The following is a 17,449-nucleotide window of genomic DNA, read 5'->3' as shown; positions in this document are numbered from 1 at the left end:
ATGTCTTGTTTTATTTAATTGGAAATATAACTTACTGTATGTTTGCAAGTGCTCATTTGCTGATTTTTTTTTTTCAGAGATAAAACTTTATATTTTATTATATTTTTTAAAACTTTTTTTCAACTTATTTTACAGAGTTTTGCACTTTATTCATTCATTTTTGGTTTAATAAGGGCAAAGTTTGCACTTAAAGCCCAATGGGGCAAATGTTCAATAAAAAAACAGCATATTTGAAATCATTTCTTTGCCTTTTGTCAATTCACAAAATAATCGTAATCGAAAATCGGATTTTGACGGAAAAAAAATCGAGATTTTATTTTTGGGCAAAATCGAACAGCCCTAAGGTGTAGTAATGAATCCTGCCCTTGTTTGGCATAAAATTAGAAGGTTTTGACCAGTTTCCAGGTGTTATAATCGGTGTATGTTGAAAAGCAGCAGGGGTGGGGCTGTGCTGGATATTGCTGGCATTTCAAACTAATTTAACCAGTGACATTGGGACATTTACCACCAGCATGTAATTCTCACCCCCTCCATGGTATAATTGCCTTGTCTGTTGCACTTTTGGGTGTTTCTCACTCTAAGAGCGCCATTCTTGGCTTATCTCTGCCATCCGTTAAACTAATCTGGGAATTCTACCGCTTTTTATCATAGCCATCTGTCAATACTAGTCCATAAAGTGTCTCAGAGAAACATGTGCATCCATTGGCTCTTGTAAGCCCCGAGGTGGTCTGGCTCCAGCTGGTTCTGAGAGTCTTGCTGTTGCTGGTTAACGCAGGCCTGAATCGGTGATCTCTGGCTCTTGTGGCTACATTAAGACCACCTCTTTTACCCTATCAGGCAGCTGGATGAACCTCCCTCTTCACCATTCTGGAGTAGCTTGTAACACTGTAATGAGTTAACTTTGTGAATGATCTACATAATTTATTTCCTGGCCCCACAGGAGGCTGCTGAAGCATTAATTAATATCAGGCACTGCCATCAGCAACCATCCCAGTGTGGGATTCCTTCTGTTTCCTATTTTTGGCACACATGGAATATGATATGTTGTGTAACCTAATCGCTGGCGAAAGATGTAGCTTTCTGGTGACTTTGTGCAGTAACTGAGCTACAGTTTTATTTTATATTACGAAACAAGCTGAATCTCAATGACATAAGCTGTGATTAAACCAAAATGACCCATACTTGCAGGTTACGTGCACCCAGTGCTGTAGATAGTGATGTTCTCTGCTGCTTTGTTTATTTTTGTGGATTTATTTATTTTATATGATAAAATGTATATTCTCTCACATCTCCACCTTTATCTCACTTTGTTTCCCACAGAACTCAATTCGGCACAATCTGTCTTTGAACAAATGTTTTCTCAAAGTGCCTCGCTCCAAAGATGACCCTGGAAAGGTAAGCCTGAGAAACATTATTTTAATTATGAATAGTTATGGTTGAATGCAAGTGCAAGAAAACATAGCTTGTTTAACATTTTATTTATGTCTAGTAAGTTGGAAGAATTCACAAGCCACTTTTGTGGATGTGTCTGTCTTGCTATCCCTGTGAGACAATTCCCTCTGAATTGCTGCCTGGAATCTAAACTGTTATGGAAGGGGCGTAAAGGCTACTATCTGTTACGAACTTACCACCTCCACACAACAGCATTTCAAATGCAAGATTAGATGGCAGATGTCAATGAGGAAAAAAGTCAGACTAGTAAAGTTTGAGGGAAGACGGCCAGGTTATGTCAGGAATCTGACAACCTAGAACAGGGGTCGGCAACCCGCGGCTCTAGAGCCGCATGCGGCTCTTTAGCGCCGCCCTAGTGGCTCCTGGAGCTTTTTCAATAATGTTTGACCTTTTTTTCTTTTTTTCTTCTTTTTTCTTTTTTTTCCTTTTCTCTTTTTTTCTTTTGTCTTTCTTTTTTCTTTTTTTTTCTTCCTTTTTCCTTTCCTTTTTAATCTCGACATTTCAACTTTTTTCTCAAATTTTCGACTTTTTTCTCAACATTTTGACTTTTTGCTTGAAGTCTTCCCCCATTAATAACTAATATAGATACATGCACAATGTGTTGCCTTCATTCTAAGGCTTACACAAGACTTTTCATTTTTTGCGGCTCCAGACATATTTGTTTTTAGCGTTTTTGGTCCAATATGGCTCTTTTAACATTTTGGGTTGCCGACCCCTGACCTAGAAGTATTGATAAATAAATAAAATAAAAAAACAACAAACTCATCGGCTCCCAGCTCGCTTCTGCCTCCCATTATTTTTCCTTTTTAAAAAGATGTATACTCCATGTTAATGATGACATTTGAGTCTCAGCAGGACCATCTACATTTGCTGTTTCAGCCCATTTACGTGACATTCTCCAGCAATAACAGCTGATATAAGTAGCGTCCCCCGATGGATGCTGTCGGTCACGAGGAAGGAGCTTATAGGCCTGCATTTACTGTGACAGTGAGTGCGCATAGGTCTAGCTTTATGTTGCCTAACCCAGATATCCTACCAGCACTTTCGTGCACTTTTGAGTACACGGAGAATATGCGTAGAGAACCACACTAATAGTTACAAACACATACATACATACATGCACACCAACACATGCATGGAGAGCCGCAGCAGGCTGTGTAGAGGAAGGGGACTGAATGCTAATTTCATGTTTTGCTGTAATCCTCTGATATCGACACTCCTGGGAGCTGCTCCACTAAATACAAAATAATCTATTGCTGTAAAGATCCCATTCCAAATGCATGGCCAACATGCTCGTATCCTTAATGTTTAATTTGAAATTTTCTTCACCCACCCCCCCGAAGAAAACTTCAAAGAGATGTTAGCTGGTCTTGATATGTTGCATCAATATTGTAATGTGGCAGGAATATGAGAACTGCTGGTTGGATGAGATAGGAGAGTCATGTTGCTCCTCTGTCTGACTCTCTCTTAGATGGTGTAAGCGATGACAGTTTATACCGTGCATACACACGTGCTGTCCAATAATGCAAGTAATATATGCAGCATCTGAAGCCTGCTGTTAATAATAATCCTTTTAATTGGTCGCGTGTTTTGGTCTGGAGTTGCAACAACTGTACGTTTTTGTTTGTCTTTCCTAAATTTTCATACAAAAGAGGAAGCAAATGATGTATTTCATGGTAATGTATGAAAATGAGCTGCGTCATTTAGAGGAAGAGAACAGGTAGTTTACATATGATATTGGGATGTGTGTGTGTTTGTTTTGTTTTTGTTTTTACTTTACAGAGGTTTTTGTTTTGTGACTGCAGCAAAGTATACTAGCTTTTCTCTATTTTGCCCTAAACTCAAAGAATACATATAACTTGGGTTTACAACAGCATATTGCAGAATTTCTGAATAATTTAATGGTTATTTATATGTTTTTTTTATTTTCCTGCAAACTCTCTGGGGGTGAGCGTAGGAAAATGCACAAACTCCTGTCCCACGAGGGCTGACTTTAAGTTTTCTCCCCTCTCAATTAGAAGAAACAGCAGCTAGCCTGGCTCTGTCTGACTTAATTTTGAGATGTCTGTACTTGTCCTCTGTATTTGACAGAGTTTAAGACATTTGGTTCACATGTGGAGACGGTGTGTCCCACCTTTTACACGTGATCTTTGTTGAAGCCTTTTGTTAAAGTTTATAATGAGGTTTCTGCTGTAACTATAGTCAGTCTCTATACGTAAGCATGTTTCTTTATCTTTTGTTGATTGCACTGTGAATTTCTTCCCTCAGAGGAAAATACTAATTGACCCCAAAGCTTCACATATTCTAAAATTTATAATTTTAAACCTCCTAATAAATATAGGTCAGCAGTTGCAGCAGCATAATGCGTGCGTGCGTGCGTGCGTGCGTGCGTGCGTGCGCGAGAGAAAACACACATACAATGCTCATTTCAATGTTTTTATTTCATTTTTATGATTTATTTTAAATTTATTTGGTTAATAATGTATATTGCAACAGTCAAACTTCCCTTTGGGATTTATAATATTCCATTCAACTTCATTTGATTCAAAATAACACATTGGATTCATTAAACGAGAGTAAGCTGTTGTACTTATTGCATTTTCTATGTAGAGATTTTAGAAGCAGCTTGGTCCATGTCCTCTCCTGTTTTCCAGATGATTTCTTATGGAAATATCAATTATTCTCTCTGCTAAGGAAGTCATTTTGAAGGTGTTGATCTCACCTTCTCTTGACGATTGAGATGTTATCATGGGTCATATAAATATTGAAAAGAAATTCAGAACTCCCCGAGCCTTAGGGTAGAAATCTAGTTTTTAACAACTGTAAGCAGCGTTCCTGTTGGCTTTGAGTAAGAACATTGTTGAAAAAATGAATTAAACAGGGATGAATGCAAAGATGAATAATGCAGCCTGGTAGTGGAGTTCACTAGCCACAGCCTGACCGTTCCCCCCCCGGTTAGCCTGGCTCAGAACTTGGAAAAGAGCAGCATGGCAGGACTAGTGCTGCCTCGGTTCCTTGACTGAGACAGTGAATCCTTCATTCTTGGCAACAGTGCTCTGATTTTAGCACCTGAGGCTGAGGAAGTACAGCTTCAAGAAAGGCTTAGCATCGTACCGCCACCAGCTGCCCTCACCAGCATCTCATTGAGGAGCGTTCGCAAAGAAAGTCAAAGTTCTCTTCTAACACCCACGTACAACATGCAAACACTAAACACTCATCTGGCTACTCCAATGAAGGTTTTGAAAGGTGCCAATGCAAAAAACAACAACAAATAAAACAAAAAATTCAGGTATTTATGGTGTGAAAGGGAAATGTTGAAATCCTGATTCAAGATTTTCAGGATTCAGTTTCCCACTGATGTAATGTGGGAAATACACCTGCTCTATAAGGCCTGTCTTTTGTTTGCAGGGCTCCTACTGGGCCATTGACACTAACCCAAAGGAGGATGCCTTGCCCACCCGGCCCAAGAAGAGGCCGCGGTCTGGAGAGCGGGTGAGTGTTGGAAGAAACTGCATACTCCCAAGAGGACACACTTTTATACTTAATCTATACCTTTCACGTCTGCTTGGGTCTGTATTTCTTTGGCTTTTCTTTGCCCTTCTACCTCAGTTTTCGTTTTTTTTTTTTCTCTCCGTGTTTTTCCCTCGTATACTCCATTTACTGTGCACATGCAGGTAAACACACACACCCCCACACTCGCATATGGTCTCACCAAGAGCTCATATCCCTGAATTCATGTAATTGCCTCTCCCTGCTAGCCTGTCATGCAGTGGGCCCCTTATTAATAAGCGATGCCCCAGGCAGCCATTACAGGCCATACATTACATTTTGCAAACACATTTTTAACAAACATCAATTAATGCAGAGCTGTGTGTGCCCGCTATTCTGAACAGGGGCTTTTGTCTTTAACTATGCATGAGTTTTCTCCACTGTTACAAACGGCTGTAGAGGTTTGTAGAGAGCAGCTCAGATTGACCTGGCTCTTGGCCATCCCAGTGCACAGGGCTCTTGTCTCCTCCTTTCCCACAATGTGGCTGACCAGAGGCTACGATGAGGAGAGGTTCTCTCCAGCTGACGGAGATGCCCGTTCACTCGCCACACACATTTGTCTCTTATGTGTCTCTTTTAGTCAGAAGACTATCACTTGAATTCACCTAACAACTTTGTTTCTGGTGTGGCGATTAACGTACAACACATTTGGAGTTAATATAATGGTTCACGATATACCGTCCAAAAAATTCCTCACGATAAGAATCTGTCATCTCGCGGTAAAAACGATAAATTCCCTTTGATAAAGTTTTTGTGTAAAAATGATTTATGGTTCTGCGTTAAATCCACAACGGGAAGGAAGGAAGGAAGGAAGGAAGGAAGGAAGGAAGGAAGGAAGGAAGGAAGGAAGGAAGGAAGGAAGGAAGGAAGGAAGGAAGGAAGGAAGGAAGGAAGGAAGGAAGGAAGGAAGGAAGGAAGGAAGGAAGGAAGGAAGGAAGGAAGGAAGGAAGGAAGGAAGGAAGGAAGGAAGGAAGGAAGGAAGGAAGGAAGGAAGGAAGGAAGGAAGGAAGGAAGGAAGGAAGGAAGGAAGGAAGGAAGAAAAGAAGGAAGGAGAGCAGGAGGAAAGAAGGAAGGAAGGGAAAAAAGAAGGAAGGAGAGCAGGAGGAAAGAAGGAAGGAAGGGAAAAAAGAAGGAAGGAGAGCAGGAGGAAAGAAGGAAGGAAGGGAAAAAAGAAGGAAGGAAGGAAGGAAGAAAAGGGGAGAAGGGAGAAGACAAGAAAAGGAGGAAGGAAGGGAGAAAAGAGGAAGGGAAGAGGGAAGGAGAGAGCAGGAGGAAAGAAGGTAGGAAGGAAGGAAGGAAGGAAATGAGCCAGAAAAGAAAGAAAGAAAGAAAGAAAGAAAGAAAGAAAGAAAGAAAGAAAGAAAGAAAGAAAGAAAGAAAGAAAGAAAGAAAGAAAGAAAGAAAGAAAGAAAGAAAGAAAGAAAGAAAGAAAGAAAGAAAGAAAGAAAGAAAGAAAGTCCCGTTGATGAGGTTTTTGTGTAACAAACATGGCGGATCTGAGAGCGAGATAGATTTATAGTTGTAAAGGTGGAGTTGAATTGGTATTTTTTAATCGTTATCGGGATAAATGCCGGAAATTATCGTGATACATTTTTTTAGTCCATACCGCCCATCCCTAGCGAGCATGTCAAAACAGTATCACCTTCCTCCGGATTCAGTTTTGTTCATTTCAGCAAGAAGCTAAAGAATATACCAAGGGAGTGTTTTCTTAAATGTACACACTCTGTACATACCCCCCACCACCACCACCACGGTCGCTACCATCTGGCCACAAGGCATTCTGTTAAGTCGCATACATTGAAATGTAGTTGGGTTTTTTTTTTTAAATCTCATATATGTTTATCATGAATTAAAAATGGTATGGTGGGCAACCAATCCTCTTAGGGTAAGCAGTTTTGGGAGACAGGCATGGCAAAGTTATCTGCCGCAACAGTGTCTCGGTATACTGCGAGACGAGGGCATATACAGTATGTGTATACTGGCTGTTTAGTGGAGAAGTGACAGGTGGGGGGCTGGGGGGGAGCTGCGTGTCTCCATCTTTTGAGAAAGCACTGTTCGAATGTGACCTAAATAAAGGTGTTGCTCTGTCATATGAAAATAGTTTAAGTGTCTTGGCCATATATCTAGTGATTTTTTTTTTTTTTTTTTGTTACCAGCTTTATGTAGGTTGATCCATTCAGCCTGCAGTAGTGAGATCGCATGTGTTTAATAATTGGATTGTGTTGAATTATTTTTGTTCTGCCTCCTTACCCTGCCCCCAATCTCCATAGGCTTCCACGCCGTACAGCCTGGATTCAGAGCCTTTGGTGATGGACTGTATGATCTCTGGAAGTGCCTCTCCAACGCTGGCAATCAACACTGTGACTAACAAGGTACTACAGCCAGCCATGCAGCCTCCAGCTCCAACACACACCTGGCTACACGGCTGCACCCTGACCCCACCCACTTCTGCAACCACCTACAGCACTGTTCCCCACAGAGAGAGGCACACTCTTGTAGAGGGAGATGCAGGGGCACACACACACACACACACACACACACACAAGCATATGCTCATGTGCCTAAAGCTTCTCTTCACTGCAACCCACATCAAAATACACAACTATGTGCCCTGTTGTATTTTCTTTCCTTTACAACAATGAACAACAGGATCTTGCTATCCTCAATTTGAAAATATGAGGCTCATACTTTATTGTTGTGATACACCCAACATTTTATTTATTTTGTATATATATATTTGTATATATATATACATTTATTTTCTGCTCACTTGGAAACACTTGAACATCATAAAGCAAAGCTACAGGGACTGTTAGCTGTGAGTGTGTGGCTCACTCTGAAATTTAAATAGGCTTTTTAACCTTAAGCTCTCATCCTCTGGGCCCAGTGGGGGCAGCTCTCAGGAGTACTTTTAAAAAGCCTACAAGAGTCGCTTATTCATTTGCTGCAAGCATTACAAAAAAAATGTTTTTTGCCTGAACAGGAGTGTTCGTCGGAAATATGAGTTGGTGTCGGTGTGCGTGTGTCAGGGGCTCTTCACGTTCTGAGTATGAGGCAGAAAGTCTGAGCATATGTCTGCTTGTGCTCCCCAACTCATGTGCACATGTATCGGAGAGTATGTTAGTGTTTCAGCTTGTTTTAACAAATGTCAGTGAGTACTAGCTGGGGGCTGTTTCAGACATGGCAGTTTTTTTTATTTTCTGTGGCAGAAAGATTCCTGGGCACCGGTGTGCAGGAAGATGACCCTTTTGCTCATTGACTTCTACAAACAAGTGCTTTCCGCAGCCCCAGCACCCACTAGCATTGACTAAATAATGAAGCGCTGATGTGAAGTGCTGGCGGTTAAATCCAGATTGCCATCAAATGCTCCCAGTAAAATGGCTTAGGAGAGCAACAAGCAGAAGAAACAACAGAGCACAAAACCTCTACTTTGTGATGATAAAAGACATTTTTTCCCCCTTCATCTGTCAAGAACTGTTTTGGCGGTAAAGTTAACAGAAGACAAAGTGGAATAGCAACACATCTAAGACTCCAACTCCTTGGAGAGAGCTTGTTTCTCACTGCCTTACACCGTAAACATACGACGGGCCACGCCTCTTTCGGTACAGCGTGCCAAACCACAGGAATTCCCTCTCTCTGTTTTTCTATTCCAGTCTCTCGCATCATTCCCGCCTTCCTAGATAGGCCAATGGAGAGGCTGGCAGTGTGACTACTGAACCAGCAAGAACCTCTCTCTTCTCGACATTCCTCACAAGATTGTTCTCTCTTTTTTTTTTTCTTTCCCCTTTTCTTTTTTTCCTCTTGCATTGACCCGCCACAACCACCACTACAGGTTCCTTTTTGAGACAGTCCTGCACGCTGGCGTGAACCTGATGAAACTTTGGCAGTGAAATGTGATGACGGTGGGAAAGAGGGGATTGTTGGAATTAAGGCTGCTGATGAGCAGTCTCTTTTTTTCTCTCTCTCTTCTCTCTTTTGCTCCGTCTGTTCAATCCAGCAAGCAGGGATTGTGCTGAACATTGGCTGGCATTGTTGGAAACACCTGGGCCAATCTTGCTTTGATTTTTATAATCCATGTCTCATGCTCTAGATTACCCCTCTCCCATGTAAAAGACACCTCTGGCTTTTTTAGTTAATTCGTTGCTAAGAATAGAACTCTGACTCGTTTGCCTACTAGCTGCACACCGTATTTACTCTGGAGCGGCTCCTGCCTGTGTTGGCATGTTTGTCTCTGTCCGTGTCCGTGTGTGTGCGTTCCTCTTGTGTGTAATTATTAAGTGTTTTTTTCTTTTCTCTCTTTTTTTTGGTCATACATTTGTGTATATTTATACGTATGTGGGTGAGATATTGTTTTGCGTTGAGACTCAGATGGGGCGAGTGGGTGTCTTCGCTCGGGGGATTCAGGGGTTCTATTCTGGGGAAACTATAGAACAGTAAGGTTTTGAACTCATCACACTTTATGGTCGAGTAGAGTAAAAATAGATTGTGGGTTAGAGACTTAAGACATAAAAGCCTGTTTTACGACTTCATTACACATAGCATTTATATTTCTGCGGCACGCTGCCTTTGATTAGCATCGTAGAACTGATTTTGTAGACGTGTTTAAGCCTTCGGTCTTAGCTGCTCATTGAGCTCTCCTTCATGCTAATGAACACTGGAGCCAAGCCCACAATAAGTGGTGAACGCTAGAGTTCCCTAATGAGCTTCTCTAACTACCCCCCTGTTCTGTTCTCCCTATTACTCACCTCTCTTCCACAAGCACACGAGTGTTGCCTGGATTCAGCATTTCCGGGTTTTTTTGTCGTTGTTTTTATAATTATTTCTCTCATTATTCCAGTACAGCAGCCACGCTAAAGGCTAAATATGATTAGGCTCTTGCTCTGTATCCTGGATTGGAACCAGAATGTTTGTCAGCTGGCCAAACATCAGTCAGAGCAGAGAAGCCAGTCAGGGCTGCCTGAGTTTTCTCACCTCCTTTGCGGCTTCTGTGGTAGCACGCTGTGGCTCGACAGAGAAGACGAGGCTTCAGTCCGCTGCTGCTGAGAGGCAGCCTGCTGGCAGGGCCCGGGCCAGCCTGAAGCTACTGCAACTGCTGTCTCATTGTGCTGAACACAGAGCCCACTCTGTTCCACTCACAATGATGAGCTGAAGCCACCGTGTTGCACTCAGTCATGGATGGGCAGACACACGTACCCAAAACACACACCGGTCCAGGAATACTAGGCCTTTTCTTTTCCGAGGCATCCTTCTTTTCTCACAGAACAAAACTCATTTGTGCCGTTCTCTTCAGCTATCATTATCAGGATTGTTCTTACTGTTGTCTTAATTGTCTGACGGTGCAATTTATTTAGGAGATGTAGGGGGTAGGAATGGGCGATATTTTACCGTTCACGATAAACCGTCAAAAAAATTCCCCACGGTAAGAATTTGTCATCTCACGGTAAAAACGATAAATTCCCGTTGATGACGTTTTTGTGTAAAGTCGGATTTATGGTTCTGCGTTAAATCGACGCAGAACGTATGGGTGGGAAGGAAGGAAGGAAGGAAGGAAGGAAGGAAGGAAGGAAGGAAGGAAGGAAGGAAGGAAGGAAGGAAGGAAGGAAGGAAGGAAGGAAGGAAGGAAGGAAGGAAGGAAGGAAGGAAGGAAGGAAGGAAGGAAGGAAGGAAGGAAGGAAGGAAGGAAGGAAGGAAGGAAGGAAGGAAGGAAGGAAGGAAGGAAGGAAGGAAGGGGAGAAAACAAGGAAGGAAGGGGAGAAAACAAGGAAGGAAGGGGAGAAAACAAGGAAGGAAGGGGAGAAAACAAGGAAGGAAGGGGAGAAAACAAGGAAGGAAGGGGAGAAAACAAGGAAGGAAGGGGAGAAAACAAGGAAGGAAGGGGAGAAAACAAGGAAGGAAGGGGAGAAAACAAGGAAGGAAGGGGAGAAAACAAGGAAGGAAGGGGAGAAAACAAGGAAGGAAGGGGAGAAAACAAGGAAGGAAGGAAGGAAGGGGAGAAAACAAGGAAGGAAGGAAGGAAGGGGAGAAAACAAGGAAGGAAGGAAGGAAGGGGAGAAAACAAGGAAGGAAGGAAGGAAGGAAGGGGAGAAAACAAGGAAGGAAGGGGAGAAAACAAGGAAGGAAGGGAGAAAACAAGGAAGGAAGGAAGGAAGGGGAGAAAACAAGGAAGGAAGGAAGGAAGGGGAGAAAACAAGGAAGGAAGGGGAGAAAACAAGGAAGGAAGGGGAGAAACAAGGAAGGAAGGAAGGAAGGGGAGAAAACAAGGAAGGAAGGAAGGAAGGGGAGAAAACAAGGAAGGAAGGGGAGAAAACAAGGAAGGAAGGAAGGAAGGGGAGAAAACAAGGAAGGAAGGGGAGAAAACAAGGAAGGAAGGAAGGAAGGGGAGAAAACAAGGAAGGAAGGAAGGAAGGGGAGAAAACAAGGAAGGAAGGAAGGAAGGGGAGAAAACAAGGAAGGAAGGAAGGAAGGGGAGAAAAGAAGGAAGGAAGGAAGGAAGGGGAGAAAAGAAGGAAGGAAGGAAGGAAGGGGAGAAAAGAAGGAAGGAAGGAAGGAAGGAAGGGGAGAAAACAAGGAAAGAAGGAAGGGAAGGGGAGAAAACAAGGAAAGAAGGAAGGAAGGGGAGAAAACAAGGAAAGAAGGAAGGAAGGAAGGAAGGAAGGGGAGAAAACAAGGAAAGAAGGAAGGAAGGAAGGAAGGGGAGAAAACAAGGAAGGAAGGAAGGAAGGAAGGGGAGAAAACAAGGAAAGAAGGAAAGGAAGGAAGGAAGGAAGGGGAGAAAACAAGGAAGGAAGGAAGGAAGGAAGGAAGGAAGGAAGGAAGGGGAGAAAACAAGGAAGGAAGGAAGGGGAGAAAACAAGGAAGGAAGGAAGGAAGGAAGGAAGGAAGGAAGGAAGGAAGGAAGGAAGGAAGGAAGGAAGGGGAGAAAACAAGGAAAGAAGGAAGGAAGGAAGGAAGGAAGGAAGGAAGGAAGGGGAGAAAACAAGGAAAGAAGGAAGGAAGGAAGGGGAGAAAACAAGGAAAGAAGGAAGGAAGGAAGGAAGGAAATGAGCAAGAAGGAAGGAAGGAAGGAAGGAAGGAAGGAAGGAAGGAAGGAAGGAAGGAAGGAAGGAAGGAAGGAAGGAAGGAAGGAAATGAGCCTGAAAGAAAGAAGGAAGGAAATGAGCCTGAAAGAAAGAAGGAAGGAAGGAAGGAAGGAAGGAAGGAAATGAGCCTGAAAGAAAGAAGGAAGGAAGGAAGGAAGGAAGGAAATGAGCCTGAAAGAAGGAAGGAAGGAAATGAGCCAGAAAGAAATGAGCCTGAAAGAAGGAAGGAAGGAAATGAGCCAGAAAGAAAGAAAGAAAGAAAGAAAGAAAGAAAGAAAGAAAGAAAGAAAGAAAGAAAGAAAGAAAGAAAGAAAGAAAGAAAGAAAGAAAGAAAGAAAGAAAGAAAGAAAGAAAGAAAGAAAGAAAGAAAGAAAGATTCCCATTGATGACGTTTTTGTGTAACAAACTGAGAGCGAGATAGATTCATAGTTAAAAAGATCGAGTTGAATTGGTATTTTTTTTATCGTCATTTTTATCGTTATCGGGATAAATGTCAGAAATTATCGTGATACATTTTTTAGTCCATACCGCCCATCCCTAGTAGGGGGACAGAACCTTGGTGGACAATAATTAAGATTGTCGTCCTGAAGTGTTTCAGCTAGTTACACTCCTACACTGAAAGGTCAGTGTCTCGGCTGCACTGAAATCCTTTGTTAGCTGTCCCAAACGGATTTGCGCTCGGTGAGCAGATGTGGCTGACATCGCCAGTGCTGTGACCTTTAGCGATGGGAATGTCTCAGCTGTCTCCCGGTCCCTTTACACATTTAGATAGAACCCATTTGGGATTGCGGAGGGTGTTGAACAGCATGCTGTGTTCCCCCACACACATTCAAGTACTGGGGGGGACGACAACTTACTCTGCTATTATGACATGTTATTGCTTGCTGTACACTCACCCACAGGCTTTACATTTCCATATGAAAGTAGGTTGTTTAATGGTATACCTACATTTTATACCTATTTTTACCAAGGGGTGATGACATGTTCTCTCTTTGACAAGAGTGGAGAATTGATAACAGTAATTAGTACGCGTTTGTGTGTTTCTAAGGTATGAAATGTTGTGCATATATATGTGTTTCAGGTGGCGTTATACAACACAGACCAGGAAGGGAGCGATAGTCCAAGAAGCAGCCTTAACAACAGCCTGTCTGATCAGAGTCTGGCCTCAGTAAATCTCAACAGTGTGAGCAGCAGTGTTCACAACTATACACCGGTAAGAACTAGGAGGAATCTGGAAATGGACATAACTCTTTAAGGATTTGGGTATTTCAGAGAACTTTTTTTTTTTTTTTTTATTTTTTATTGTTTTTTCTTTTTTTAACAAAAAATCCACGCAAAATAATTACAAATACATTAAGATTATTCCAAGTAATATTTAAGTAACAAAACTGCACAGTATAAATTAAAAAATAGATGAATAAAAAGGGGGAGAGATTAAAAAAAAAAAAAAACAAAGAAAAACGAACCCCAAAAACAAAGGAAAAGTAAATAAATAGATAAAAAGGAGGAAGAAAGAAAGGAATGAAAGAAGAGAGAGAGGGGGGGATCCGTCAATCAGGAGGCAGGGACTGGAGAGAGTGGAAGAATGTAAGAAAGGGAAGCCACTTATTATAAAATTTGTTGCAACTACCCTTCAGTGAATATTTAATCTTTTCCAGCTTCAGAAAAAACATGGTGTCGTTGAGCCACTGGGTACTAGAAGGAGCCTTAGTCGACTTCTATTTCAGAGAACTTTGTTGGATCCAAAACTCTGGACTTTATGTGAGATGCTCATAATCCAGTTGACTTAAAAAAAATTAAAAAAAACATGAACGAGGGGGGACATCTGCAGCAGCAGCATGAAGCACGAAAAAAACAGAATGGAAATATTGATATTTCACACTTTCTGACTCGAAATGCCATTTTTCTTGGGCACCAGATGATGGAGTTAAGTTGAAAGCTGCAGCAATAGAAAGAGGGTCCTACCTGAACCAGTGATGCTGTCCACAACTCTGTCCTTGTTTATTATGCCTAATAGATGAACTCTGAATTAATAATAAAAAAAGATTAGGAACCAGTCAGCTATTTGAAGAGAATAATACACATTTCTTGGTTTCAAAACTAAATAAATTAATGAAAAAAAGAAAAGTGAAAGGCACACACCCGAAGAGTGTGCTGTTCTACCACTTATTTTGAATACACATCACATTTTCTGGGGCCGTTTCTTTTATAAACTTGTGCAATGTTGCAATACTTTTGCCCAGAGTTGCGATAGCTTTTCACCAAGATCTTGTATGGATACGATTACGGTCTGGACTCTATGCTGGCCAACCCACGACTGAAAATGACGTCCTGTTCTGCCCTAACTAGTACGATAAGTCCTGGCATTGTCACCTTCTAATACGCCTGTGCTATCAGGGAGGAAAAATGTATTGATAGAAGAATCTTGACACTACCACATTAGACTTACACGGTGGGAACTATGCATCATGGGTTCCTTATTCTAACCGTGATGCACCTATCACTCAGAATAAATTAGTGCTCATCAGACCACACAACCCCCCCCCCCTCATTAGCCTAACTGATTAGTGGTTTTCTTTGCATTGCGTTTGTGAAAATGAAACACTGCTGGAGTGAGAAACTGTACTGGTATCTCGTGTTTCGTTTGATTGGAAAGCCCCCAGGAGGCTCTCTACAGAGGAGTTGGCTGTAGACAACAATAGACAGAGGTTCATGGTGGACATGAGCATGAGTACAACATCAGAAAAGGGGTTAAAGGAAACAAAGAAAAATGTGCTCGCTCCTGGAAGCTAGACAAAGAGAAACACTTCCTCTGATGTCCTCCCACCAGAGATGCCCCCTCTTTGGTGTGGTCCTCCTGCATCCAAGAGTGCTCCCTGCTTCAGGCACTGGGCATTGATCGGCTCAGCCTGATGGATGTGGTTGCCCGCGCGCTGTCTCTCATGCTCTCTCTCTCTTTCTCTCGGCTAAAGCAGCAGCTTGTAGTAAATTCTCTAGTTTTATTATCACCTCTTCATTCTGACACAAACCATATGCCTCAGTAACCTGTCCACACATTAGAAGAGGAAGACGTTATAATCGAAAATTGGGCACAACCTCTCAAGTAGAGCCAGCCCACAGTGGACACGGGTCAGGCGCTACTCTGTGAAATTGCAAATGATTTGTATTGCTGCCCTTGCTTGGCTAAATCTCATAGACCAACTCGTGCTGGAGGGAGCACGGTTTTCTGTCTCGCAGCCGGGGGCAGTGCATAACATTGACTGCCCACACAAATACACAGATAAAATTGCTGCTTATTTGTACAAGGTATTGCTATTGATTTTGTTTTAAATACATTTTGCCGAGCCACCTGAGTATTGGCTTTGTGTCCATTATAGTTGCTCTCTTAATGTTGTGTGAGCCAAGGCGGTAAGCACTGATCTGGATTGTTATGGCTAGGGTAATTTGACGTTTATGTGTCGTATTGCTGTCTTTTACATACAGGAGGAAACAAACCATCTTATTATATAACCGTGTTTAATGCATGCTTTTGCAAAAAATACTCAAGAAGTTTTCTTTTTTGTCGCTCCATGACTAGAAGAGGATGGAAGATGTCTATAAAGAAAAAAAATGCACTATTGATGTGACTCTGAACTGTTTCGCGGGCTCCTTGTAGTCAGTTGTCCTTGTAGTTTGTGCTGCACTGGTACGAGAGCTTTAGTTTGTTTCTATCTTTCACAAAAAGTTCAGTTCACAAGAAAAAAGGCTTCCGTATATTAACCTGAAATGATTTTTTTCTCCATCCCCCCAGGTGACCAGTCACCCCGAGCCCGTGTCCCAGTCGATGAGCCTGCAGCAGCCCCCCCAATCCCAGTACAACATGCCAGACAGGGACAAGCAGCTCCTGTTCTCAGAGTTTGAAGATCTCAGTGCCTCCTTCCGCAGCCTTTACAAGTCTGTTTTTGAGCAGTCCTTCAGCCAACAAGGTGAGTGGCCTCACGAGAGCACTGAATGGAAATCTAATAGAGCGCCTAAGCTTCACTTATCAAGGAACAGGATGATCCTCAGAACAATTTTCCTAATGTGGGGTTGTTCTAAACAGCTGGGACTTGAGAGAGTCTTTATGCACTAATGAGGTTGACAGGGGGTGAGTAGGTATTCAACTGGCTGACTTGGCTGTAATGCAAATTATACTGAGTATTTTCATGGTATTTTGCCAGGGAAATATCGAAAGACCTCATTTCATATTCAAAAGCAGAGTTTGTGTCTTAAATATTTAATTGAAGGATGTAAAGCGGTGTTACCAAATGCCCTTAATGGGTAATTCTCTGCTTTATTTTCTCTCTGCTTGCATGAACGATATCTGGGTATGGTCATGTTGGAAATGGTTTTTTCACGTCGGCCATGTTTCATCAGTGGAGTGGAAAGCTTTACAGCAGCTAAAGAACTCTGTTGGACTTGAGCTTCATTTATCATAATGATTGGAATTTGTATCAAATAATGCATAATGGTGGGTAGAGTGCAGCTTTCCTAAGGGCCTAGTCCCTGCAGAACAAAAAGCATTTTTGCTTGTAATCTGATTGACTGATAAACATTGAGCGCTTGACAAGCAAGTTATGAGCAAAGTAGACTGAGCTTTCTGTGTATAACCCACTTTTGGAAATCAAATGAATTTCATGCTAATGTTTTCAAAGAGTTCCTCTCCTTTAATCTTCCATCTATGTTTCATTAGTTGAAAGTTGTTACCTTTTTTTTTTTATGAGCATAAAAGTGAAATCTCTGAGTCAGGCAAGCTCCACCAATTAAAAAGCGTAAATAATCGAGCTAGAGGATTTCACACTCTGCCGCTGTAGACAGTGAGCTAATTCACTGGCTTTGATAATAGGTAATGAGCTTGCATTATTATTCTGGTGCCACGTTAATTGCTTTCTGTATTTCCCTAGTTGGACAATAGGCTTTCTGTGCTGATAAGAGCTGATAAGAGATGCACCTTTGTCACCCCTGCAGTGAGTGTTATGTGCCGATTGTGGAAGTGCAGGGCTGGAGTCGACTCTAAAAGCACTCCAGTGAAATAGCTTTACTGTGCCAAAACTGTGAAGGACAGGGCCTCTCAAGACTACTCCGCAACACCCAGGTGACTGCAGTTGGTCGGCAGATGTTCACGCACCAGTCGTATCAGTGAAAGAGCCGAGCAATAGTGCAGCAAGTTTGTTGAAGATGAGCCAGGGCTGTGTAGTTTTGAGAGGAGAGATGGAGGCAGCTCCTCCTCGTGAACCTTGAAAACGCAACCGATGCAGTCGTTCCTTGATGCAATGAAATGGCAGCTGTTGATCTCCAGAGTAGAACCGCTTAAACATGCATGGGGTGCCCACATGCAGTTACTGTCAGAT

General features: G+C 42.2%; 1 protein-coding gene across 1 annotated transcript in view; it reads left to right on the top strand.

The window, feature by feature from the left end:
* The window catches only part of foxj3 (forkhead box J3), an 88,751-nt gene that overhangs the window by 65,340 nt on the left and 5,962 nt on the right, over positions 1 to 17,449 (top strand). Inside the window, 5 exon segments of the mRNA XM_061727366.1 lie at positions 1,321 to 1,395; positions 4,861 to 4,944; positions 7,272 to 7,373; positions 13,162 to 13,293; positions 15,871 to 16,045. Of these exon segments, the coding sequence (XP_061583350.1) occupies positions 1,321 to 1,395; positions 4,861 to 4,944; positions 7,272 to 7,373; positions 13,162 to 13,293; positions 15,871 to 16,045 (568 nt within the window).

This window comes from Cololabis saira, chromosome 8, assembly GCF_033807715.1.
Source record: "Cololabis saira isolate AMF1-May2022 chromosome 8, fColSai1.1, whole genome shotgun sequence".
In the NCBI taxonomy this organism is placed as follows: domain Eukaryota; kingdom Metazoa; phylum Chordata; class Actinopteri; order Beloniformes; family Belonidae; genus Cololabis; species Cololabis saira.
The sequence above is the reverse complement of the archived record's forward strand: the minus strand, read 5'-3'. Positions and strand labels throughout refer to the sequence as shown.